Source organism: Varroa destructor, unplaced genomic scaffold (assembly GCF_002443255.2).
Source record: "Varroa destructor unplaced genomic scaffold, Vdes_3.0 BEIS01000001.1, whole genome shotgun sequence".
Taxonomy (NCBI): domain Eukaryota; kingdom Metazoa; phylum Arthropoda; class Arachnida; order Mesostigmata; family Varroidae; genus Varroa; species Varroa destructor.
This window is the reverse complement of record NW_019211454.1, coordinates 13035260-13060972: the sequence shown is the minus strand read 5'-3', so window position 1 is coordinate 13060972 and position 25713 is coordinate 13035260. Positions and strand designations below refer to the sequence as shown.

Sequence of the window (25713 nt, the reverse complement as noted above, 5' to 3'; positions counted from 1 at the left end):
GGTTCTGAAAGTCGGGCCAATCACCCGCTATCAGTTTGGTCGTTCGTTATCAAACGATTCGACACATACTATCAATAGACAAAGAAGAAGTAGCGGGTTGGGGATCATGCCGTTTTACTGTTACCCGTCCTCACCCTTCGTTCTTCTTTAGGGGTTCTATCAGTTTTGCGATACGTTCATACACCCTTTCACACACGTACGCATACACACGCCGACATAGTTGCGTGACTACGCCGAACACGAACAGATAAGAGGTGCGAGAAACGATTGAAAACATATTACACATAAAGCAAGTGCTATTCGCACCCTCGCATTTTCTTTCCTAATTAACCCTTCGAGGCGTTACCAATAACAGCAACACCAACGTCATTAAAATGACCACTTACGGTAGCAGCAGCGTGCGATAGGGAAATGCGAAACATCTATATATGCTGTTTATGCTTAACGAGCAACAAGGAATGGCCTACAAGCAAGTGGCCATCGCTCAGCTTTATGGATTGCTCTCCAGGCTCTCCTGGATTGGTCGAACCAGTCAACTTAGTACAGTTGGGTAACTTCTAGAAAACAAATCCCAGCAACGACACGCTTGAGGCTCTATTGCTTGAGCGATGGCGGCAATAGCATGGCCCTTAGTAACCGTAACACTACCGGTGAGTTCCACAGATGCTCTGCTGTATTCGTATATAATAATAGGCTTATGGTATCACAACGGGTCGGGTTTCCCGCAATATGAGCTCTGCCCCACGCCTATACTATCAGCTAGCTGCACCCATTTGAGCTAGGTGACGGTTTCGTGTGTGTCCACGGTTGTATAGCGATGTTGACGTATATTATCTTAGTGCGGCAGAGGTTACTACTCGTTGTCCTATCCGTAAACACTTCACTCTGGTACCGTGTGGCGTACAGCGTCTGTGGCATTATCAGCGTAACGACCCTCACGTTTCTTTGCGCTGGATAAGGCGGCTTTTGCGTTCGCAGATTTGTTGTGTTATTTAACGTATGCAAATAACCGTTCTTGACATTGTGCCTACTATCGCTTTCGCTATGCTAGTCGATGTTATTGGTTGTCACGACAAGTGCCCTGGTAGAAGAACCGAACCTGTATGCTATGGGAAAGAACTGTTTTTGATTGGAAACTTTTGCATCGTGAATCCCTATAAACAAATCTGTAACCGATTCGTTCATCGACGTAAAACTGCTAAACATCCGTGAAAAACAAATCAGGCCACAGGTCGAACATTAAAAGAAATGCACGGCTTTAAAAATAACAATGATCTTACTTAAATCATTGAAGCTTAGTTATTGGCCTTTGGCCATGTTTAGCAGATGCAAAGCCTGTGTAAACAACTCAAATTGCCTAATGAAAGAGCTGAATCGATATGTGTGTTAGCTCGGGGATAAGGGAACTGAAAACGACCTTATCCATGCATTCTAGAGTGTCCTCCTTATTGTGTCATTGGGTCAGGTTCCGTTAAATGGCAGCTGCTTACTGATAGGATGGCTACGATAAGCAACACGAGTTGATTATCAATAGGTTAGCAAGAGGTCGTGGCGTAGGTGGCGTCGCGCATACAATGCGCGATTGTTTATGCCTGCTTATACCGGAAGTGACGCCCACAGTGCCTTAGACCTCTGCATATGAAAATACCGTCTAACAAAGTCTTAAGGAACAGCGGATTAAGAAAGACACCTACTAATGAGAACATGTTTACCGTCATAGTACTTAGGTAGTCCACAAGCGGAACGGAGTGAAATTTGGCCTGATTTAACCATTGAATATCCTAGATACAATACCATTAGGCTGCGAATGTATGATAGGTTCCCGGAAACTAGTCGATTATGTGATTGAGTCTAAGAGGGAATGCTTCTATGTATTTTCTACGTTCCTGTTTTACATGCATGTCGGTTCTCTATACTTTAATGCAGCCTTTTTTTAGGGGGCATTATTTTCATTAAAAGAAGAGATCACGCAGCACTAACACGGAACCAAGTTATCATTACAGCTGTCATTACCACACAAAGCCGATATGATGGAGTATTCATTGAGACGAATATGGAAGCTTGCCAGAGCGTCCTATACCAGCCATGGACCACTGAACAGCCATTAGATCGAATTTCGAGCTACAGAACGAGATTCTTCAGCTCAGACTGATTACTTGAGGGTTGAAGACATACCGAAAGCTAGTACCATCTTGCCCAGCAAGCAGAGAAGAGATGAAATACATCAACTTTAAGTAACGAATATTATTATATAAAGCTGCCAGTTGTTCTGAGCAAGCGCTGAATGTGCGCTACAGAAGCCTGATCTATTAAAGCATAAATCTGAAAAAAGAGTTGAAATATTAATAGTGATGGTATAACGTTCGCAAAAAGCGATAATCTATTAAAGTATATTAGAAAAAACATAAAATTAACTTCCCTATGTACATCTTCTATATAAAGTCTGTTAACGTAAGTTAGTTTTGACTCATACGTGCTATTGTCCCTTATCACACAGATAGTTATCAGAGCGCAGTTGTCCATCAGCCATGGCTGTCGATTGAGCGAATCGAAAAGGATTACCAAGCAAAGAAACAAAAGACAACTCGTCACCAAGCGCTGTCGTTTGGCCCCTGATCCATTACCAACAGATGATGTTCGAACGGCTTTGCCGGTGCTCAGAAGCAGCCTACTGGTTGACCCATGATATCACCGCGGATTGGTGCCGTTACACTCGAGTATTGCTTATCATCTTCAGTCTCGACTGAACGATCAGAGCGACGAGACAGTTCTGTTAGTTCGCCCTTGAAGGGCATCGGTGGAATCGTGATTGAGGACTGCTCAACTCATTCTTCAATCGTCGCAACGGAGAATCACCTTCATAAGGTCTGAGTAGCTTTTATTTCCTTTAGCTATCCTTCATTATTCATGTTCTTTTTATTTCAAATTGATGCTCTTTTGCATCTCTACACGCCGTTTCGTAGTGCGTCTAATATGTATAAAGAAATGTAATATCATCAATCAATGATCACTCCATCATCAGCTCTCCAGTCATTCACTCGTCGTCTACTCTTCTCTAGCTTCCATCCTTTCCTTTTCCCCACCATCGGCATCTTTATTTGTCCCAGTCATGATCACCGCAATAACCACTACCACTGATCACCACAAGCACCGTAATCTTGCCTTTTTAATCCTCTCTTTCTAAAGTGGTGTTATTTCCTTCGACATTAGTGTGTTTGAGGTTATTTTCTCGAAAAACTATTTGACCTGTTTATTCCTCTGTTTCGTTAACGCTGTCCCATTTATGTTCGGATCTTCTTGATTTCTGCCACCGCCCCCCACCCGTCTCCAATCAATTGATATAATCTAGGAACAAGCCATAAACACGGAGCTAGTAAGATTGATTACTTGCTTCAATGCTCTTGTAGACCTGTTGACGGGTCTGTCTACTGGGTTTTTGCCCGATTGTCGACTTCCTTTTCTTTCTTTTTTTGTCTTTATTTTCGTTTTGTTGATGAAGAAGCCGTTGCTTGACGAGACGATTCACGGCTACCATCAGCATCATTATAGCAATTATGGGTCCCCTACAAATCTACGGATTCTGCTAGATCGTTTCGCACTATTTTCTTGTTTGGCGGTAGGCTGTTTTGGCTGTTCCAGGTGTCTATCTAATACACTCTCCGCACGCTCCATCATCGGCATAGCGATACACTCGTCAAAAGCTATCACCATTGGCCATCAGAGCACCAACGCTAAGCAAGCCGAAATCTATATAGTAGTAGAGATAGGAACACTAGCATCTCTGCAACTCGACCAAGATTTCGAGGCTTCTATAGGATGTCTATGCTTTCGTTCGTATGTTCAGGCTGATTGTCTCTAGAATGTTGCTTATCTTGCAATGGTCATTCACTCGTAACTCTTTATTTGCTCTCTCTCTCTCTCTCTCTCTCTCTCTCTCAAACACACCCACACACACACGCACGCAGTCACTCTTTCCTTTTTTTTATTTTTTGTTTGCTGCTGCTGCTGCTGTTGATCGGTCATGTCTTTCATTTTCATGTACCTCTCTCTAAGTTTTCTTTCATCTTCGCAATCAGTTTCTTTCTGTAGCTCTGTGTCGTTCTAGTCGTTTTCTTTTTCACACTAGCTTCTCTGCCTTCCGTTCTCTACAACAGTAGGAGGGTCGATCTCGACGGCGCTGAACTGGGCGAAAGACTTTTCCGGACGTATCGAGGTGGCGGCAGGCTGTCGCCTTTCATGCAAGCAGCTGTGCTTGACTCTTGCATCCGTCTACCTCTTTCATGTGATCCGTTTTTGATCCACCGTTCATCATAAATTGTATAGCCACTACTGGTTACACACCGTCGCATTGTTGAAGATGAATTTACCGTGGCATGTTTCTTTTCTGTTGTCATTGTCGACGCTGTCGGTGCCATGAACAGCTTAACTTTGTTTGTTTATCCCGTTGTGATCGTCCTGCAGCCGCCGGACGATTCAAGCTTGTGCTTCATTGCGATCTGTTATCTATTTTTATCTCAGGTCGATGCTAACACATGGCGTCTTTATTCTATCCAACGATTTGATCGTTGTCTCTATGGACGAGCTCTACGCAACTCTATGCCATTTCACGAAATTATTGATTTTGTATTTTATTTCTATTGCTCTTTACAACATCTGTTCGTCGGGGTTCATTGCAACCTCTGTGGTAGCCAAAAGGTCCGTATCTATTGAACCATCAGTAGATACGTTTGTACCAAAATGCCATGTATATTCGTGTGTGTTTCTGTCTGCCTGCAATATTTTTATCGATATATGTTAATTAGCGATTTCATTTATTCCTGCCACTGCCGCCGCCGCCGCCACCATCATAACCGATGACGCTTCGACAGTAACCGATTACTCGTGTCCGCAATGGTCCCATTTTCTCTGATCCCGATTGCTGCTTGGCTAGCTGTTGTATCATGGCGTGTTCGCCAGTTCAATCATTTCTTCGTCTTTGATTCTCATCGATCATCGATGAATGGAACCCAGCACAACTGCTCAATCATCTCGAAATATCATGGAGGGAAGAACTGAGACTCGACCGCTCGTCCGCTTTTCTCCACAAACCCACGCAGACACACGACAATGGCGATTGCCATATTCTTCGTCTTCTACTGATGCCCGCTGTTTTGTTCCAGGGGGGGCAATGAGACGACGCGAAGGCACAGATCCTTACTTAGTATAAGAGCCACAAATAGGGCTCACAGCATCGATACCTATGCGCTTACAAGTGAAGTACGTTGAATACGCGCGTGCACCGCGGTACTCGGATGTAGTGAGACGGACCGCGAACATTTGTATAGTTTAAGCTATACTTTCTTCAGATGTATGCACATATTCGAACAGACGTCAGCGGGAACCACGAATTCGTTTCTTTTAGTCACTATTGAAAGATGCGAAATGTTGGATTGAGTAGGACGTTGAAAAGTGGAAAACATGTATTTTCCTCTGTATGGATGCTTTCTGCACGCACGCTGTTTGTTAAAGTACCTAGTTTAACTTAATTCGCCGTAACCGAATCTTCCTTTGGCGGTTAAGAAGTATGGGTTATAGAAACAACTTGTATTTATTGGCAGACATGGTGACAAGCAGGTCAGTTTGAGCTTCACCTGGAAAAAGATTGTCTAGTGTAAATGACCCACTAGGAAATAGTAGCGTGACCGCAACTACCCGATTTCATCAGTATAGCTCTTTGATCTTAACAGATCTGATTTATATTAGCCGGATATCATGGCTAAATGATGAAAGTTCGAGTTTGCTACAATAGGCCTTTGAAACGGTGCAGCAATCATACAAACAGCTACTAGCCAATTGTGATTCTATATATCATTCCATAAGTAAGTCTACTATGGCTGTCTTTTTTGGTGGGGCAATTCCTTAGCACTAAACTGAATCAAAGGTGATACCTATTACTTGTTCTCGGAGATAACTGGTGAGTGTATGAGAAGAAAATCTAAAAGCTTCAGCTAATAGAACCGTTGCTATCCATAACCCATCAACGCAAAAAAGGGACAGGCGACTTGGGCGAATTATACAAACTAAATATGAGGCCGAACAACATAGAGCAAACGTTGATAATACCAACTCTCGTGGCAGGAGAGTATAATATTAAAACTGTCCACAGTTCAGGGTAATGATTGCACGTATGCACAGCATTGCCGGTGCAGATTTAAAACATTTACTCGAGAACCCATTTTTGCTAATGTCAAATTTTTCTGAGGACCCGAGAATAACATTGGCCCTGTACTTCTGGATCCCCCTGCAAGTACCTAAACGCAACAGGCGCTATCGTTACTGGAACAAAGCAAACTTACTATATGCACGACGAGTTATGCTTTATGCCTACGCAGTACAGGCTTTATTGGCACAGTTTCGCCTTTGAACGGGTTTAAAGGATCGATACATTCGTTCTATAACCATCAATGAGATTCGGGCCAAACATCATAGGCTGCCTCGTTGATCAATATCGTCACCGCTGAAGGATAATTTCGTAGCCCACCAATTGCAATTAGTCACTCAGCAGGACCCCCTTTTTACGTCGGTTTACACGAGGCTATAGGGGCAAGCGGGAACCGTTCAAGGTTAGGAAGAAATAACGACGCATTTGATTGTTGCAGGAAAAGTGAAGCAGCACAAGCTTTCGATTGTGTAAAAGCTGTGGCACGACTCCCAGTTTGCTTTATTTCTTAAGGCAAACTTAACACGGTATGGGCTTACTCTAGCCCGTAGCTCTCTTAGATTTCAGTGAGCTGCAGTAAAATAATTGCCTATTGTTGTTGTTTTTCGAGTAAATAATTACGAAACAATAGCACAAGTTTATAACAAGGAGGTCAACAATGACAGCTCTCAAGACCATCATTGACTATATGAACTCCATAATAAACGAGAAAGGCTAATTCGTACAAGCAAAACTTTTGCCCATTTGAAATCCATATCTAAAGCCACTAAGCGCAGTTGTGAGCTTGAAACGCTGACTAACGATGAAGCTGGACCAGAAAGCCTAAGAACATGCTTTCAAGCTTCTTAATGTAAATCTTCTCTTTTATAGACGATAGCGTTGTGGGCCACGACGGCTTTTTAGGCATTAAAGGATTATCCTTAAAGGCGTAATATCAGCCTCCTAGTGTTCGCTGTTTAGCTAAATGATCTTCTCCTAATGCAGCTTCAAGGCACTAAATACATTACGTATACCGATGATCTAGTTATTTAGTCCTAAATTAATTGAAAGCATATATAGAAATGCTCAAAGTGCTGGAAGTGCTCTTCAAAGAAAATTAGTTTGTTATCCGACCTACAGAGGATAAAGGGCATGAGATTTTAGCGGGGAAAGGATATCCGCTCTAATGTATCTCAGTATTGATTTTTTCCCTTGAAACTTTGCGGCTATAGATGTTACATGGGGGCATATTTACAGAGGATTAAGATAACTACTGTCTCGGTACGACAGCCCTACGGGTCTTTGACCTTAAAAGTTGGCTCGATTGGCTTTAAAAGTTGGCGATTCAGATCAATTGAAATTATTTGGTGCTCATGGACGGCGTTATCGTGATTAATTGATTGATTTGAGCATAGATACATCGATATCCGAGATCGTACATACACTATACTCGAAAAGTTAGCGGCCCTTCAGCTACATCCCACTTCACTGTCCTGAGGCATATATTGCAAGTCCTTATCTGACCCATTCGCTCGTTGGAATGTTGCCTATAGGCGAATGGAGGCTCTGCATGTATTTGGGTGATACAGCTGCGTTCACTAGACAAGCTAGGTGTAGATTGATTTTCGCCCGATCGTGATCGTCTCGAGCTTAATTTTTGTGGCATCTATATATATATATATATATATGACTTATTTTACGTGTGTGATCTAGTTAGTATTTCCTTTATTGGTCCAGTGCTTTGCCTGGGCATGTGTCGATCCTACGTTGCCCCTTTTCTTCTGGCTATCTTTTTGCAGAGTGCTGGTGATCGATTACAGGGTCAGACTAGAGACAGGAATCAGAGATTAGTCTAGGACAGTTGGCACACTCAGAAACACACCTCAAGCCTTGCGTGTGGTTAGCAGATAGGTGCACGGTAGAGGAGACCCCCCGAATCATTGTCGGCCTGCTTTATACTAAATAAGCCGTTTGAAAGCTGGCCCTTTGACTCGTGGCCTCTATAAGTGTTTCGCTCGTCTATGGCGGCTCGTAGCCATCGCATGGTCCCTCAAGCAACCTGGTCGTCCAGTCCCACGACGCGACCGTCTCTCTGCAAGTTCGTTCTTGGGCCACTTCTTCCGTAGCGAATGTTAATGCTCATTCTGTTCGATGTTCTAGCACTGCTCTGGGTTGCGACGACGATGCAGTTTTCGTCACCACCAAATTCGAGCACGGCAATGCGTAATGCAATAGTACTCTACAGTAGAAGTGAGCCAGGTGGAGCCAGCGTTTGCGAGGCTCTCAGAGTCGAGACCGAGCTAGCTGGCTGGCTGGCTGGCTGGTTGGCTAGCTGGCTGGCTGGCTGTTAGAGCCGCAACTCACTTGCTGGCAAAAACGAACCGACGCAGGCTGTTTTTGTTTCGGCGGTGATATGCAGTCCATTTCTCGATTTCTGCCTGCGCTATCCACTCAATCACCGTCGACAGTTGTCGCTGGTGACGCTGACGAGGATGGATCGCCATTACATACATATGTATAGCATGGGGTGGCTGACTGGCCGAAGGTCTGGTAGCACCGTCGATTGACGACTATGCTCGCCGCTGTTGCCGCCGCCGCCTGCTCGGCCTCTGTCCATTTGGGCATCTCTGCCTGGCGTCTACTTGATTCAGTATACACATGTAGCCCAGTCAAGCAGGAGTAGCAGCAGTGACATGTAGCAGACAATAATAGTATATGAGATAGCGCCAAAGAAGCTCAGAAGCAAAGTAAAACCAAAGGCATTGGTCTCCCTGATGGCAAGATGGCGGTAAGTGCAAATGTAGAAACTAGAAACGGTGATGCTATTACGGTTCGTGATAGCTGTGCGAATGGATAACGAATTGCTAACAGATTACCAGCTCGAAGATGTGGGCTGTGGCCAGATATAATATGGGTCCGTCACATAGCGGTGCTAGTAGTATCGACTGAGAATTCTGGGTTGGATGTGCCCGACGTTTACTGACAGTATTACTAGCTTAGTCGATGATGTCTAGTTGCTATAATATTTGAATAGATGAGACGAACGATATGAATCATCTCGGACACTCGCAGAATGGCACGCGCAGAACAAGAAACCGTAAATCCTTCAGTTATCTTCAGTCAATTCTATATATATATATATATACAGAATTGATTGAAGTTGTATTAACATTGAAGCACGTTGACACGTTAATATTGAAGCAAATATTTTTTTTGTTTATATTTTAAAATAATATGCTAAATTAAAACTGGCCTAAAAAATCATGATCTTCTGTCATTTTTCTAGTGACGCCACGGTTCAATTCACTGTAGAACTTCTGTGCTTTCTGTCTTAGACGAAAAAGTATAATAGGATCGAACTGAAGTTTTAGCTAATCGCAGATACCAAAAGAGATGACAGATCGCTGTTTGCCGGCCAAAATTTAAATTTTACAGCGGATGCACTACAATTTTCCATTAAAATTGTTTGAATTACCACTAACTAGTTCATGATATATATGATCTGGCATTGTCATAATGAAAAATGGTGTCTTTATAGTACACCGGCTGCGGTCGATTTTTTCAGTCGCTTATTATAATCGTATTAGTTGAAGTAGACATGTGTAAAAGTAGTCGTTTTGTCAGGTGGCAGCGATCCGTAATGCACGATTCCCTTCCAATCTCACGTAGCGTCACTCTGTCGTTGTCAGTCGGGGCTTTACCGCAGACTATAAACACGCGTTTTTTAATTTTTATTCGCATCAACTGCGTTAGAAGTGATTTGCAGATCGAGATACAATCGGGTAAATTCGTGCCGAGCTTTTTAGGTAGCCAGCCTTCTTCAAACGGTTACAAACAGTTCGATGATAAATGTTCAGGTCCTTAGAAATCTTATAGCTACTCATGTATTGACCTTGCTAAAGCTTCATAATAATTTCATCAATTTTTTTTTTTTTTTTCATAGTCATTCAACTACTACGAGGGGCGTCTTTCCAATCAACATTTTTAAAGCAGAAGCGAAGATATTATTTTTGCGCCTTTCTCTCCGATAGCGAACGATAGACCTGAGATTATGAGCCTGATCAACATGTGCCTTGATTGTAACAGAATTGAGGAATAAGGCACACTTTGTAGGAATTTCATTTTCCTTAAAGGCAATCTATCGTTAGCCTGAACGAAGTTATCTGAACAATTTGAAAAAATCATGGTCGCTACATTATGATCAGATACTTCAACACCGATGCCTTAATTTATAAGGTATATCGCTTTAATAGCATTGACATCGATGAGCAGCGTGAATTCCTAAACCATCGCTCACGTCGATGGAACTGGTGACCGATCCCAATTAGTCTACAGGATAGCGTCTACAGAATTACGTGCGAAATTACTTCGCCAGATTGTTTTTATTATTCCAACACCCAGAAACCTAAGATGGTTATCATCAAACTCCATGATTCTCGGAGGCGAAGACACTGATATTTACTACGTGTCGTGTAAAATCAGCTCACACGTCATACATACCCAGAATAATATAACAAGCTTTTCGTGAAAATGTTTTATAGGCCATGAAGAAGGTGTTCACGACAATGTTTACTGTCAATCCCCACTTGCCACAATCTGGACATGTTAAGCTTTGAACAAGAAGCTTTGGCAAAGAGGGTCTAACATGGACAAGCATGAGCTCCAATTTGTTCCTCGGTTATGCAACGCGCGCATATTTTACATCGCGCAGATTGGAGAGATCAGCCGCTAAAGACGACAACAAGCATCAAACTATCGAAAGAAGACGACCGGGTCGACTACCAGACAAGCAGTTCGAGGGGTAGCGAAACAAAGGGCAGTCGAACATGGTTGGCTGTGATTCGTCATCGATCAGTGTCGATCGCTATGTGGAGACCGAAGGAGCAAAAAGCGAAAACCTTTAGAGAATGTCTATCGGGGGAAGATTTGCCGACCTGATTAGAATCTTCATTTCGAACAGCAAATAATAACAGCTTAATAGGCGGCCCGTCACGGCCACACGGTTAAGCAGGGTCAGGTCAGGTAAACTAATTATCCTGTGCGCCGCGGCAGGACAAGTTTTTGTGCCTGCAATAATGCTACTACATACATATTTTGTTGTTCGTTCCATATTGGGAAGGATAATTTAGCGTCTTCGTATATAGTGACGTTACAATGTTCTATGAGCGTATATATAAAGTGTTCGTTTAGTTGCTGCGCTACGGCTCGAACGTAACTCCGAGCTTCAATAACGTTTAAAAGCAGCCAGGCTACGACACGCACTGTCTATTTCGTGGAAAAGCTTTTCTAGAGAAATGATATGTTTTGGCTTTTTATGAATAAATTCAATAGAGGATGCATATGGTAAATCTAAACGTTCGATGAGGGTTTTTATATGGTCTCATCCGCTATTTATACTATACAAAACGATGTAAAGCCTTAATAAATCTTCCGAGATCGTGTGCTTCTGTTCTAGTAGTATTATATTATGGCTCATCTCTTTAATAACTGTCACCTTTTGATCCCTTTCATATCGTACATGGTCTCGAATCTAGTTAAGTATGCAGATACGATGTTTTTAAGCAGATTGTGGTGATAGGTTTGTCTCCTACACGGCCGTAGCCATTGAACAGGCATGAAAAGCAACAGCAACAGAAGCGAACAAATAAATTAACTACGCGTTAGCTTGCATATCAGCGTCACTGTCGGGGGTGAACTGATTTAAGGAAAGCCGCTTACTGGCCGTTGAAATACGCCTGCAATAGGGTGACCTGCGATTTATCGGGGCCTATCTCCTATGCTATGGTAAATATACATGCGTCGGCCAATATACAAACAGCTTACTGGTGTATGGGACACCCGATCTAACGAGTGTCTTCCGGATCAATGACTATAAACAGATCCTAGCATTGCCCGCAAGGAAAATACTAAATTATTTGACTGGCGGCATGTGGAAATAGTTTCTGCGGTGGCCTGAAAAGGGCTTGGAAGTGAAAAGCCACTGTTCTGAATGAACGAATCGCGAGCAGACTGCATACCCCGAATGCGCTATACCGTACTAACCACAAGATATGCTTGTGTGCGATGGCGGACTAGACGGGTCGGCTAAAAGGCGAATCTCGTTCTTGAGCTATTGTAAACATGCCATGAAATGTTTGTGAGAACGTCAGACGACTTTATTACGATACTGTCCGTCGTAAAAATACGTATTATCGGGTGAGCGTGATTAACAGCGGATGTTAGATGAATTTTGTAAAGCTGCTTATGTCTATACAATTGAAATCTAGACCAGTTACAACATTCTTATTTTTATATTTCTATTATTAATAATGACTGCTTCGACCGTTTCATTGTCCGGATGGACTGGTAATGGGTCGCTTTGTTTTATCAACCCTTTAGCGCAATGCCTGTCTCGTGCGTGCCAGCGGTACATCACTAGGGGTTTCTTTTTTTTACTGGGCTTAGAAATCTCGTGCTTCGGTTGTACGCCGATTTTCTGATTATTGTTACTGAGGTCCATACATATTTGTGGAAGAAGTCACCTAAAACTGCGGGCAGTGTTTATAAAAAAGAAAAACGGTGCATACTGATAGTGATAGACATATTTATACATTTACCTCACTTACATCACGTTAGTCGACCCAAATATTTCAGACACACATACTCATACCGAACGAATAGTTATGGTATGTTTATGTCTTACATCTATTATATGTCATACAAACGCTGAATAGGTACTGGTTGTGACATTCAGCTAATAACCGCTAGTCGTTGGGATAGTGTCAACTCAGTTTGGCTCACGTATCTCATCATTACGACCCGAACAGATCGACAGAAGGCTCGTTGCAAGGACACTGTGTGTACACACTCGGCACACTTCTCTGTGTGTATATACTTAGTGTGCTCGTGGGTGCACGCAGAAGCACGAGGACAACTACAGCGGCGATGGGCGACGTCCGACTGGCGGCGATATGGTGAGAACACAGAAGATGGATGAACGCACAATATATTGGTGGCTTAAGCGGCGACGGCTCGCTTGCTTCCCCCATGTGCCCCACGTCATCTCTCTCGTTGCAATGCCGTTCGTCGTCGCCGCCATCCGATTCGCTGATGGCAGAAGAGACGGATTTTGCCTTCGCCGACATCGGCCTCGATACCGACGGTCGCCGATGGGTGCTTGCAGCAGTAATGTATGTAGCCACATGAAATGGCCAAGACAGTAGAGTCTATACTACGACCGTGAGTAAAGAAGGATGGATTTGCGAAGGCCTCAACTGAAAGGGCAAACGGATAGGCTGCGGGCTTTGATAAAGACTGATCGCCATACTACATTACCTCTATCATTCCACTTTTCCCCAGTCCCATTCTTCACAGCCTCTCGTTTCTTTCCCGCACAAATTCCCCCTATTGGCCCAAACTAAGGTAGTGCCAGAGGAAGATAGAAGTAGTGCTCCAAAGCCCTCGCTACTCCTGCTCCAATCTACAGTATAACTTGAATGTAGCCACCATGGACGGTGCCCTCACATACGTGGTCCATCCACTAAATTCTCAGACGTTTACAGTCTGCGACGAGACTCCTTCTGTGCGGCGTTCTAGATTACTTATTAGTAAATAACTATTATTGCAGTACAAGAACGTCTGGTTAAAGGCGATCGATTCAGCTCGCGACGTAAGGTTGACAGCGCGACGGCCCAGTGAGTCCGTCCATAGTTCTATTAATCAAGCCTAGCTTACGGTTAGCCGTGATGATGCTGTGCATTTCGTCGCTGTCTGAAATGATAAATTTACAGCATGACAGCTTCTTCTCTCTTTATCCGTTTCTTTACGCCTCTTGCTAAGGGCCTATCCGAGGCTGGACGCATTCGCGGCAACTCATAAAGAAAACAAACATAAAGGAAAGAGGATAGGGGACTCTTCGAACATCTCTAGACGTCTCCTCTTGTCAAAGTTAGCTTCTGGCCAGCGAAAACCATTGCTTTTTGATTTTTCGTTTCCTCCCACGACTTTCCCTCGAGTCTGAGCGCGTGACGCTGCTTTCGATGATGGGGTACATGGTCGCCAGTTTTTTTGTCCTTCGTTTCCAGAAGGGGTGTGATGGAATTGGGTCATGGGCCACGCGCCACGGAGAATGGTCCTTTGGAAGGAAGGAGATTAAAGACATCGCATGACCGATTTGAGGCCGTAAAAACAACAGTACTTGCAACAAAAACCAAGATAAGAGTTAAGCAGGAATACATTTTATGTTCTTATCCGAATTCTTTTGACCACTCGCTTGTAAAAGTTGACAGGTAAAACTGGAGGCAGCAATGAAATGAGTGGCAATAAATTGACTGGCGCCTATTTAGACCTAAAAAATCTTCTGTTTTATTCTTAGAAGAGATCATGCAATGGGTTAATGAATGCCTCTGGTGATTATGCAACACAAAACGTATTAGACGTTTTGCTTTAAAAATATGAGGACGTTTGATCTCCTTGTTTCGAACAGTTGATTTTAAAACCCTTAGTACTTTTATTAGTGTTAGGGCCTTCGAAGGCTACAAGGCACGTTCAACAGTCTTCAAATCTCTGTCAGGCCTTCGTAGAACCATACGGAAAGAAATGTACGCGGGCCTAAAGGAAATCATGTAAAATTATATTGCCTATTGCTTTGCAATTTGTGGGCGTACAGTAACCCAGCAATTATCATTCATGCTTCAAAAGGCTATCGTTTACACATAATCATGCCCAAGTAATGTTAGGTTAAAGCTCCACTACCTAAAGCCTGACAATCATGTACGAACAACATAGTCCTGCTCGCACATTAGCCCGTTGTCTAATCTGCTTAGTCACCCAAGCGTCCAAAGCACATGAGCTGTCACACGAAATGCCATTTATTTTAACAAAGTTATTTATTATTATAACAAACATGTCAGATAGTAAGGATAGCGATATATATATATCGCTAAGAGAACGAGAGAGAGAGAGGGAGGGGGAGTGTGAGTGCAAAGGACGATGCTATGAGTTTGAGCTGCCCGGCATTTATCTCCCTCCGTGGTCGGAATGTCTACTGAGTCGTGAGGATACGAAGGCCAGAAGAACCCAAGCGATCCTCATCGTTTGCTCGTCGATCCATTTTCACGAATAGGGTAGCATTGTCCATGCTTCGTTGCATGGTCGTTTTCATTGTCGTCGCCTGTTGCTAGCCATTTAATCGTTGAAAATAGCTAGGGTTTTTTTTATATAGTTTACCAGTTATAGCTTGCCTCTTGACCAATGAATAACAGCACGTTGAACAGGGAAGAAAAAACTCCGATTGTCCAAAGTTGTGGTAGGCCGCGAGCAGAAAGCTTCTGTAAGGTTCTGTAAAGGTGAAATGGCATTCTCCCTAGCTTGTATGTAATCTATATAGCGAGTATATACTCGCATGCAGCTTAGCCTACAACGGTTGATTTGATTCCTATTCAGTCTCATTGTTAGAAGCATGATCTGCGCTTGCTGAGGAAATTTGAAGACTTGCTTCGGAAACTTAGAGCTAAGCACTACGAGTCACCTTTGCATCTTAGAACGGAAATGCTGCAGACATTAGATTGAAAGGTTTTCAGCGGATTTTCAATTAACTAATAGAAAAAAAAATAAGTCTTCGAAAAAGCTCACTTGAAAAGTAAAATTAGAATTTTACTGTGTGTGTAGAGAAGATATGTGTGAGGTAGAGGTTAGGGATTGCGAGCGGACAGCTTTGTGCATCTTTGAATTGTGAGTTCTCTTCAAAAAAAGCTTATATATCGACTTATATGGCCTATGATTAATTTGAATCAGGTTAGACTGGTAATAGTCGCTATTGTTTTTGACTGGCGCTAAGAGGCAACAAGGCTCTTAAAAGCCACCCTTATCTAATGCTTACAATAAGTACAAAGCAAAACGTACCCCCTATGCGCTTTGCTAGATTTCACCAAACGTACTGCTTGTGAAACACGTAGCGACGCTGTGCTTAAATAATCAACAACTTAGAATACCTGAAATAGAAGGCTTAACATAATTTAGACAGTATAGTTTTCTGGAGAGAAGATTCATTAGAAACATCTGCCTAATCACAGCAACAGACCATCGCAATAACTGGGCACGCTTTTCATTGAGCTAAGTGTTATAGATACTGTGTAATGTAGGGCCGTCTACGTTTTTGATAATCCTGCTCCGTTATAGATATCTAAGGAGACTACGTTTTCGAGAAAAATGGCATCGTGCGTTCTGCACGTTTGACGAAAAAAAAGAGATGACATTGACAGGCTACAGCCATCTATGATGCACGCGATACCGTTACAAACAAGCTCAATTATGGGGCAAGCGTTCCTTTGAACGGTTGGCCCCGATATTACTAGTTTCTCGCAGCATTACTGCACGATAGGCTAATAACATCCGAGTACTACCATTCGATAAGGCGACAACACGCTGTGTATGGAAGTTCAATCCTTATGCGACACTATCGAGTAAATAGTTCGGCTTTTATGGTCTTGTTCGTTACTGGAAAACTGAATATTAGAGGAATATATTAATTTTATTTATTCCTATAATTTTAGAACAAAGCCAAGATGTGAGAGAGAGAGAGAGAGAGAGAGATAGCTTATAAAAAGACGAACGTTTTCGATTGCCTACACCTTCAAATCAACCATAAAAAGGGAAAATTAGAAAAAAAAGACAACTGAAACAGAAATTGACTTTTTTCTTTCGCCATGTCTCGACCATGTAAGAAAGTATCTCCCGGAAGTAAATCTGTTATGTTCCTGTCTCTCGTTTAACTTTGATTTTGTGCAGCGCTTAATAGCCTTTGATCTACCCTAACTGATATCACGCCTTTTACGGACGAGGCTATCCCTTACTCTGATCTAAGATGTTTCAACTAACTTGTGAATAGGTCGCAGAACGTTGTGGGGTCGCGTTAATATTGTTAGATACGTCGTACTGTGCACATAAGCAAGCGAACAAAAACTAAGATAGAGCAATGTATTATATAAATGATGAATCTACTAGCAGACAACCGGCCGTGTTTCAGCCGCTAATCGCCAGACGGACGTTGAACATAACCGTGGCAGTCGTAATATACTAGCGGCCTGAATCATCTGGTGACGACGGCGCTTCGCATGAGTCGTTTAGTTCCCTCGATGAATCCTTACGTTGTATGGGTGGTCCATTTGGAAGTGTTCACTGTTAGTCGATAAATTCAACGTAACGACAAAACGTGGTCGTCTGTTTGCCTCACTCGATGTTGTGCAGATCGAACGCAAGCGCACATCGACGGGGTATCGAATGCTGAACAAGAAACTCTTATAAAAAAAAGTAAACCAGAAGAGAAAACGAAAAATCCACGAGCAAAACCAATGGCGAATAAGAAACTAATCACGATAGAAAAAAAATGCTTAGTAAATGCTGGTAACAGAAATACAGAATAGGATCGAAGACGAGGTGGGGCTACTTTTATGAGCAAAGCTCACATAACGAACGTAAAAAGAATATAACAGTGATACTATCTCCGTATCAAGCTATAGTTGACAGCGGCAAACTTAGCAGATAGCGCGAGAATTCAGAAAAGTCTGGGGCGGCCGTAAAATTAAATCTAGCAATAAATAGAGCCAAATTCAGCAGACGAAGGATTATCCAGTATAGAGAATAGCTAGCTATAAGCAATAGTAAAATAATAATGCTTGCTTTCAGACTGCTCGCTGCTTAGGTTTTAGCAATGACAAATTCCGTCAGTTCGCCACTACATCCCACCATTAGCGAACAGGTGCCTGCTGATGAGTTCCCAGGATGGCCGTAGGCAGGCTGTCGAACTAGGTTCAAATGGTTGGGTAAACCTGATCGCTTTCAACAGCCCATTTCAGGCCAGAGCCTGACTTCAGCTTGCTGGCTGATGATACGATTCGTGACTTGGGACAAGAATTAGCAGGAATTACAGAAGGCGTAAGGTCATTACTGCTTATTACGTATTTCTACTTGGGTGTCTGCTAATGCTGTGTGATGCTACAACAACGTATTGGGTGCGCAAAGTGGCCTCCGCTGATACCTATAGCCTTAAGCCAAATAAACGTCTCGGCTTAGCCCCTGGCCTGGGGCGGAGAAGTTGGGTGCCATAAAAACAACTATTTGAACGAAAAAGAAACACCTGGCAAACGCCGTCAACTGAACAGGATGGCGTCTGCACCCAGTATGTTGTAGGTCGCTATTACTGAGATAGACTGTTACCGTATTTGGTGGAGACACTGTTCAAAGCATTCGTCACTGATAGCCAACCTTTTTCACCGATCATCACAGACTCGTGAAACCGTTATAGATTTGATGTCCACACGATCCCCTTCTGTCGGCTTTGGGTTCTGTAACGCATCATGTAAAGCGTACGCGCTACTCAACCTGAAGGCCAACCATTTAGCAAATTCGTTGTCTGCTTACGAGCGACTCCCTCGAGTCAACACATCTGACTAGCGCAGTGAAGTCTGTGTACCTATAAATGACTCATTGACACGCAAAACAATCTCAAAAGATGGCTTCGACGGCAATTCTCTTTGCTGCATTCTTCTCAGGACTTTCCTGCAGTACACATAGAGTGCCATCGAGTTCAGCGAAAAGACACTTCGTCTAGTAAGCCCCTCTACATCTTCACGTTCACTAGACTCTACAAGTTACTGAGCACTGAGAGCTAAAGAGCTAGGACGATCGCCACATCCAATCACTCATGTACTGTAAAGGTCAAGCGTAACAAAACTCTACCCTGCCATCATTAGGTCTAGGCGAGCTGTTGCACTATGCGTACTTCGTCATTAGACAACTACAGAGCTTAAAAGTAGAGGTTCAGAGCGACGCGTCTCATCTTTTACTGGGGTTCGTTCGATTTTTCCCTCTCACCCATTGTCCGTTCCTAGTTGGCCGAATCGAACGGAATCAGTAGACCGCAATAGATTACTGATAAATAGACGATCCATCACCTGATTTAGCCCGCTGACTTCTTCGGTGGAATACATGATGATCGCCGTCAGCATCATTGTATAGCTGAACAAACGAAATATGAACGATGAAAAGACAGAGAGCGGAGAAAGACATAAATAGTACGTGTTTGATGAAGAGATAGCCCAATGCCGGAGTTAAACTGGGTCGGCTCGAATAGCGGGCGAAGGCAGATAGGTCTTTAAATGGCGGTGAGATCGCCTCTGATGGTGTTGTCGCGTTGTTTTTGTTGTCACCTATGCTGCAGAATGATTTAGTTAGAGAAGTAAGATGAGTTATACTTCAACTGCTGCTCCCGTTGTGGCTGTTTCTTATGCTTGTCCGCAAACACAACATGTGACGATGCCTGGGTTTCGTGACACGCGGCGATGAGATGCTGCTTGAAAGGATTGCCAGGAACTCTGGCCAACTGCGACGAACGCTCCTTTGGGAATAGCCTCGTAGCCCGGTGCTTGCGTCATCGCGCCTGGTGTTCAAAGCGCATGAAGCAACCGAGATGCCACGATGGAAAAGCAAGCGAAATCGGTAAAAAAAGGCAAGGGGAGAAAGACGCATAACAAACGCTTGCACATCACCAGGCACAGGCAGACGTTCAAACGCTGTAGCTTCTCTGAGTTCATAGCGACGGAGGATCATCGACAGCGCTGGAGGTGGCCGAGAACAACAGCGCAAACAAAACCGAATGGTGCTTGAGAGAACGTCCGCCGCCCTTCCAGGTACATGCCTATGTACGGACGCGTCTATTTGTCGGCGTGAAGATAACAGCAAAAGTCGCTAGTGATGGCAGGTTGTAAATCAAATTTCTTATTTACTTCTTCGGTGGTGTCTCTACAAACAAAAGGAGTTGCAGCCAGGCCTAAACAATGAGTAATGGATGGATAACGCAATTTTCAAGGGATTGTAAAGTCTTGCATTGTCCTGCCGCAAAACTACAATAGAATCATAATACTCTGCGCCTTGTCTCATAGTTAGTTTCATACCACATTCGCTCTATACAAGTGAAATGAATACCCGAGCACGTGCATCTGCTGCAGGTGTATCTTATATATTCTTGTACGTTTCACTTTCACTGAAGTTGAAGGTTGAAGGCGGGATGAACTTGATACTTCTTTAGGATAAGTTCAGAACGTAGTGAGGTGTTTACCGCCATTTTGTCAGTATTTTCCCAGACACATAATGTGGTTATCCACAGAAGAAGACAGAATAGAAGAGATTGCCGAAGTGAAACAAAAGCAAATCTTTCGCTTTGAAGACTGCCGTCCCGCTGCCGCTGTCGTTGGTCGCGCTAGCTCTCCGTTTGGCCCCTGTTTAACATCGGTTGGGAAGCTCGTTAAGTCTGTTAAACATGGCACCCCCTTTGCACACGTGAGGTTTATTCGTTCTTTGCGGTTGGCGAGCGATTCACGAGCGACGGGCAACGGCTTGTAAATCTGTGACGCAAACAGCAGAACCAGCGGCAATCGTATAAGTATCGGAAAAAGTATAGCTATCCGTGTTTATGTGGCGGTCGTTTAGACGTTATTTAATGTGCGCACATACACACACAAAAAAGATATAGCAACTGCTAGCGTCTGTATTTTGCCACACGCACACACAGCAGTATATATATATATATATATATATATGTATTGATTTGAGAGCGAAAGTCTTTCTTAGTCATAGGATTTTCTGGTGCTACTTATCCATGACCTATTATAGTAATCTATTATACAAGTGGTTATTATAGTTCAAAATTTACGGCAAATTTTTCAAAAGAAATAACACGTATGTTAATATGTACTAAGACAAATTTCGTATGCAAACCGCAGTGTTTTCTGCGTTTGTTCGGTATGCTTTGAAACAGTAATAGTTCTTCTAATGTTTGATTGCATAGAAACAAATTTTCAGAATAACCGCAAACATTTTATGCACACGCTGCTTTGTTCGATCGAAAATGCGTGATTATTATTAGTAGACGTAGATATAGCGGTAGGCAATAAATAGAAGTGCCGTGAGTCAAAGAGCGTCCACCCATGGAATTATGAACAGTTGAAAAGGTTGACTTGTGTTCGGACGTTTAGCCTTCAGACTACTTCCAAACCTAAGCGGATGTTGTCGCCAGGGCAACCGGCTCATCGACCATCAAGGGTGCCACCCATATCGGCCAATCGAAGGCGGTTTCCACGTCAGGCAATAGCGTCATCAGCCTCACAGACGCAGTCTTTGTCTCGAACAAGTATCGGGTGCTTCGCCACACAGCGTCACCGCCATTAATGTGATGGAGCAGCAGCAGCAGCAATTTCTGCTGCAGCAGACCTAGTAGGAACTGGAGATACACAGACCTCAACGGGACATTTGATATCCATCACGATCTAGCAATCAAGCACGACTAACGTGTCACCCGTCCGTCCCTCTGAAGTAACGACCTTCTGTATCGTTCTGTAGATCTTTGTTTCCCGCCAGTAGTCCGTAGGTCCGTGTAGGGAAGATTTGGAAGGGGTTCGCTTTTCTGCCTTTTATTCTATGTCTCCGATGCCGCCAGATGACGAGCAGATGAGCTGTTTCTTCGATGACGCATCATTCATCGCCAAAGTCCGCATCAACAGCGAATCAAACGCCACAACAGAAGAGTGCCACACACGAAGCGTTCGTGATGATCACGGCAGCAGCTGCAGCAGTATCCGCCAGCTTAGACACCAACGCAACTCTTCAGATCCATCCACCAAGAACCTTGCGCCTGCTACGAGAGTTAGCAGCATCGCAGAAATCGCGGTCTGGCGAGAAGAACGTACGGAGTTCCCCCTTGGGAAGTGTTCAGCATTCGTAGTTTACTGAACGTTAATGGTAATAGAAGTCATTCTTGGCCACCATAGTGCTGTGAGAAGCTCCCTGGTGGCACGGAGGATTCCGCAATGATTGCCCCCTAGAGAAATCTAGTCCTTTGTACTCTTGTGTAGGCATTCTGGATGTACTACAGGAGAGCCAGTAACTTATCAGATTTAGTAGCGCACAAATATTTAGATAAAGATACGATCGCGTTCATCTTCCTGCTCTTTTTGCGAAGTTTTTGATAGTCGAGTATGTAATGAAATTGACGCGTTGCTTATACTTAGGGACATCAATGCGTGTCTAGATATTCGATTGATTTTGTTCTATTTTCACTCTATTTTTTTGTTCTATAATGTATTCACAAGATGAACTAGAGCGCAAGGCCAAAAACAACAAACGAGAAGGAGTAGCAATTAAATATTTCCAATTCAATCACATCGATAATATATCTACGTTTGATCGAGAACTCAACGAGGGCTTCATGAGGATGATGGCAACGAATCGTATTGTACGCTGCCTGACAGAGGACGGAATTAGATTCCGAGTGTCCATCGTTATATGCACCTAATCTTGAAGTCAATCTCTGTCATTTGTCTTGGTTTTCTGTTATCGATTGATTTATTATTATTACTATTACGATTGAAGTCAGCTGTCGATTGGCTACTTTTATTTAGGCCTCCTCTAGGTATAAGTGCCGGTCTTTGTTCGAAGTTATACTCTTAGCGATATTGCACTAATTGAATATATAATACGCATAAATACAGCTACGCACTGATCATTTTTGGCATACCTCACTACGTTTTGAGTTCTACTTCGTTTTGACATTCCATCGAACGACATCCACGAAACGAAGGGTGTCTATGCCCAGGGTCGAACCCAAGCTAGAATGTCTCCTTAAAGACTAGCAGGGAAAGATGTTTTTCACTATACTACCACGGTATCTTAGCTAAGCGAATTGGGCATTCTCCGACCAAAATATGTCTTACCGCACGATTCGTTACCGACATTCGTTGCCGTATCGACATTAAGAAAGTTAATAATACGGCAAAGCAAAGGCTATTAGGGGTGTCCCAGACGAAGCTGTGCACTCCTGGTCTGTTATAGTTCAGACGACAGCTGGAAAGATTTCAGAGGAAGTAACGTCAGGGTAGGGTCCTACAAGCGATGCTTAATCATTCGCTTTTAAGATTCGTACATTTGTTTAAAACATGTGAACTATTAGATGACGTCAAATACGCAGGACCATTTAATTGCAACTTTAATGAGCTGTTACCCCAGATAATTCCAGCAACATTTACCTCGGCTGCCCCTTCTAGTTCCGGCGCATCCTTGATGCTATACCGAAGAAATGATCCTGAGGACCTGTTCACTAACAAAATAGCCAAAAGCATTAAAAACAAGTCATAGTCGTCACTAAAAAGGCTGCACGGTTCAATTTACTATCGATTTTTTCCGTCTTTGTTATCTCTACGTTGCCCTTTTGTATCACATCCATCAGTCTCTGCTCATAGATCCTGTCCGATTTACCCAACAATAGCAAAAACGACCCGTACATTTATGGCCAGTTCACGTACTAACACAGATGTTTGTTCCGCCTTTTAGCACCATGGGCAACCGTTGTTTAACCTTCGTCTAAATATTTTCCGATGACTTTAATCTTAAAACGACGTGAGCTTAGTCCTTTTCATGGACGCTCTTTCCGTTTATTCTTTGTAAATCAATGCTATCTATCTCCACCTCTTCGCCTTCGTAAAATCTTCGTTTGTTGTTGGACATTATCGTTTCAGCTATACCTCGGATTCTACGGTGTCGAGGGAAGCGGCATTTCTTTTTCAGCCTATCTCTTTACCTCTGCTGTCTGTGACGATAGCCCTAGGATAATCCTGGTCCGAACCCATCTGATTTTGGCTCGCGTGGCCGTTGTTCGTTCCCAGCATGGCTATCGCGTGATGCACTCATACAAACACTGAGCGCAGACAATGTCATTATCGATTTTGTTACTATGTAGTTATCCTTTATTCTATTACTCTTATGATTACTATTTCTACTACGATAGCTATAACTAGTACTGATGACTCCTGCCGTTCCCGAATGTGAGGTTGCCGACCATGTATTAGGATGTTGATTTGGGGGTTCTAAGTTGTTTGGTGTTTGCCGGTCGCTTCTCTAGACAGGACACAACTTTATCACTATTGCCGGCTCGCGGCAACTCGTCGGCTAGTGGAACATCTTCAGGCAGAGGAATGGAGAAACGATTATTGCTGGCCTACGTACGCATCCCTTGTCGCCACCGAACGATCGCTTCACGCATTTTATGATAGCTCCGCTGTCAGCCTACCTGCGTAGCTATCTGTCGGTGTATACCTGACCGTCGAATACGTCATCGACGTCAAATGACTTCTCCTCACGAAGAGGAAGCGATATGGGCGTGCAATAGCATAGAAATTCAAGTCGTGGTTACTGCACTCGATCTTTCATTTGTTGTCAATCTTGCCGGCAAACTTCGCACGTTTCACTTTCTACAACTCAGTTCCTACCTTTAAAGCATCACGACATCCTTGGACTGATCGTCGCCGTTTGTGCGGACGCCTCCATACGTAGATGTGTATGTAGAACAGCGGCCTAGCGTTTTGGCGGGTATTTCATGCATCTGCCCATTTACACAGATATATATATAAATATGTACACCGTATCGTTGTGCCACCTCTAATCAAGTTTCCTACGCCGGCCGTGTCTGCAGGAGTGAGTCGTATCTGCAGTAATTGTAGTTACGTCATCTCATAAGCGTTCGCTGTTCGTTGTGCGCTGCTTTGAAGCGAAATGTCCCTTAGAAGTCCACATCACGATGACTTCGCAATAAGTTACACTCGACGGCAGCGCTGTCATCTGCGATCATGTCTGGTCACTCCCTAAGAGAAATACATTTGGTGATGTTGCGAGTATATCGGATACACGGTTGAGTAACCGTGTTATTTTTTCGCATCGTTTCTCTACTTTTTTTCTTTTTCTTTGCTGTGTCCGCAGCTACCGCCATTGCTGACGCATCGGCCAGCCACTCCTCTGGTGGAAGACACAGAAGCCATAGAGTCTGTCACATCGCGTCGCTTCGCCTCGACAGGCGACAGACCGAGTAACCGATCGACCGACGAACCGAAGCCCGACACATGACTGTCATCGGTGAGCGGATTACCGCCTGCGACGGGTCAACGTAGTAATAGATGCACCAATGCACGAACACGTCGCCAAAGACTGTTCCCCGCCAACACGCTAACGACAACTGTTGACCATTCGCTTTAAGGTCCTATATGTCAATCTGTCACGCTCTTTGATAGTTACTTCTACTACTAGATCTGCTACTATTGTTACTAGTTGCATCGGATCGATAGGATTCGTACGAGATCGTAGCGTCCCGGCTGTCAGTCAGCCGCTCAGGTGAGGATCCGTCGTCACGTGAGAATGAGGCAGAGAAAAAGATAGTGATGACGTTAAGTGGCGTCGAGGGGACGACGTTCGAGAGGTAGAGGAGACGGCAAAAAAACCCGACATGAATCACAGAACACTGCGACGGGCGAGAGAATGGTAAAAAAAAAGGGAAAAAAACTGAGCCCGCTTTGGGATGATTACGGAAATCGAGTGGTTGCACGCAGTGTAGAAGCAATAGTAATCACTGGTCGGTTGCCGATCAGACGATGATAATGCCAAGATCGATGCTATCGAAAATCGTTGTAAGCTGCAAGTTCGGTTAAAATATATATAAAAATAACCTTCCTTATTTA

The 25713-nt window shown here is 43.5% G+C and overlaps 1 protein-coding gene across 4 annotated transcripts; it reads left to right on the top strand.

Moving 5' to 3' along the window:
• Nucleotides 1-820: 820 nt before the first annotated feature.
• On the top strand, nt 821-25713 carry LOC147758276 (uncharacterized). 4 transcript variants are annotated; one of them, XM_086976040.1, is made up of 2 exons: nt 821-2865; nt 24962-25713. In XM_086976040.1, exons 1-2 carry the CDS (start codon nt 2683-2685, stop codon nt 25103-25105), a joined length of 327 nt encoding a protein of 108 aa, XP_086832166.1. In that variant the 5' UTR covers nt 821-2682; the 3' UTR covers nt 25106-25713. The 4 variants fall into 4 exon arrangements, 1 of the variants encoding a protein (XP_086832166.1); XR_015317925.1 differs by lacking the exon at nt 821-2865 and adding an exon at nt 8544-8966; XR_015317927.1 differs by lacking the exons at nt 821-2865; nt 24962-25713 and adding exons at nt 8544-8966; nt 10720-11727.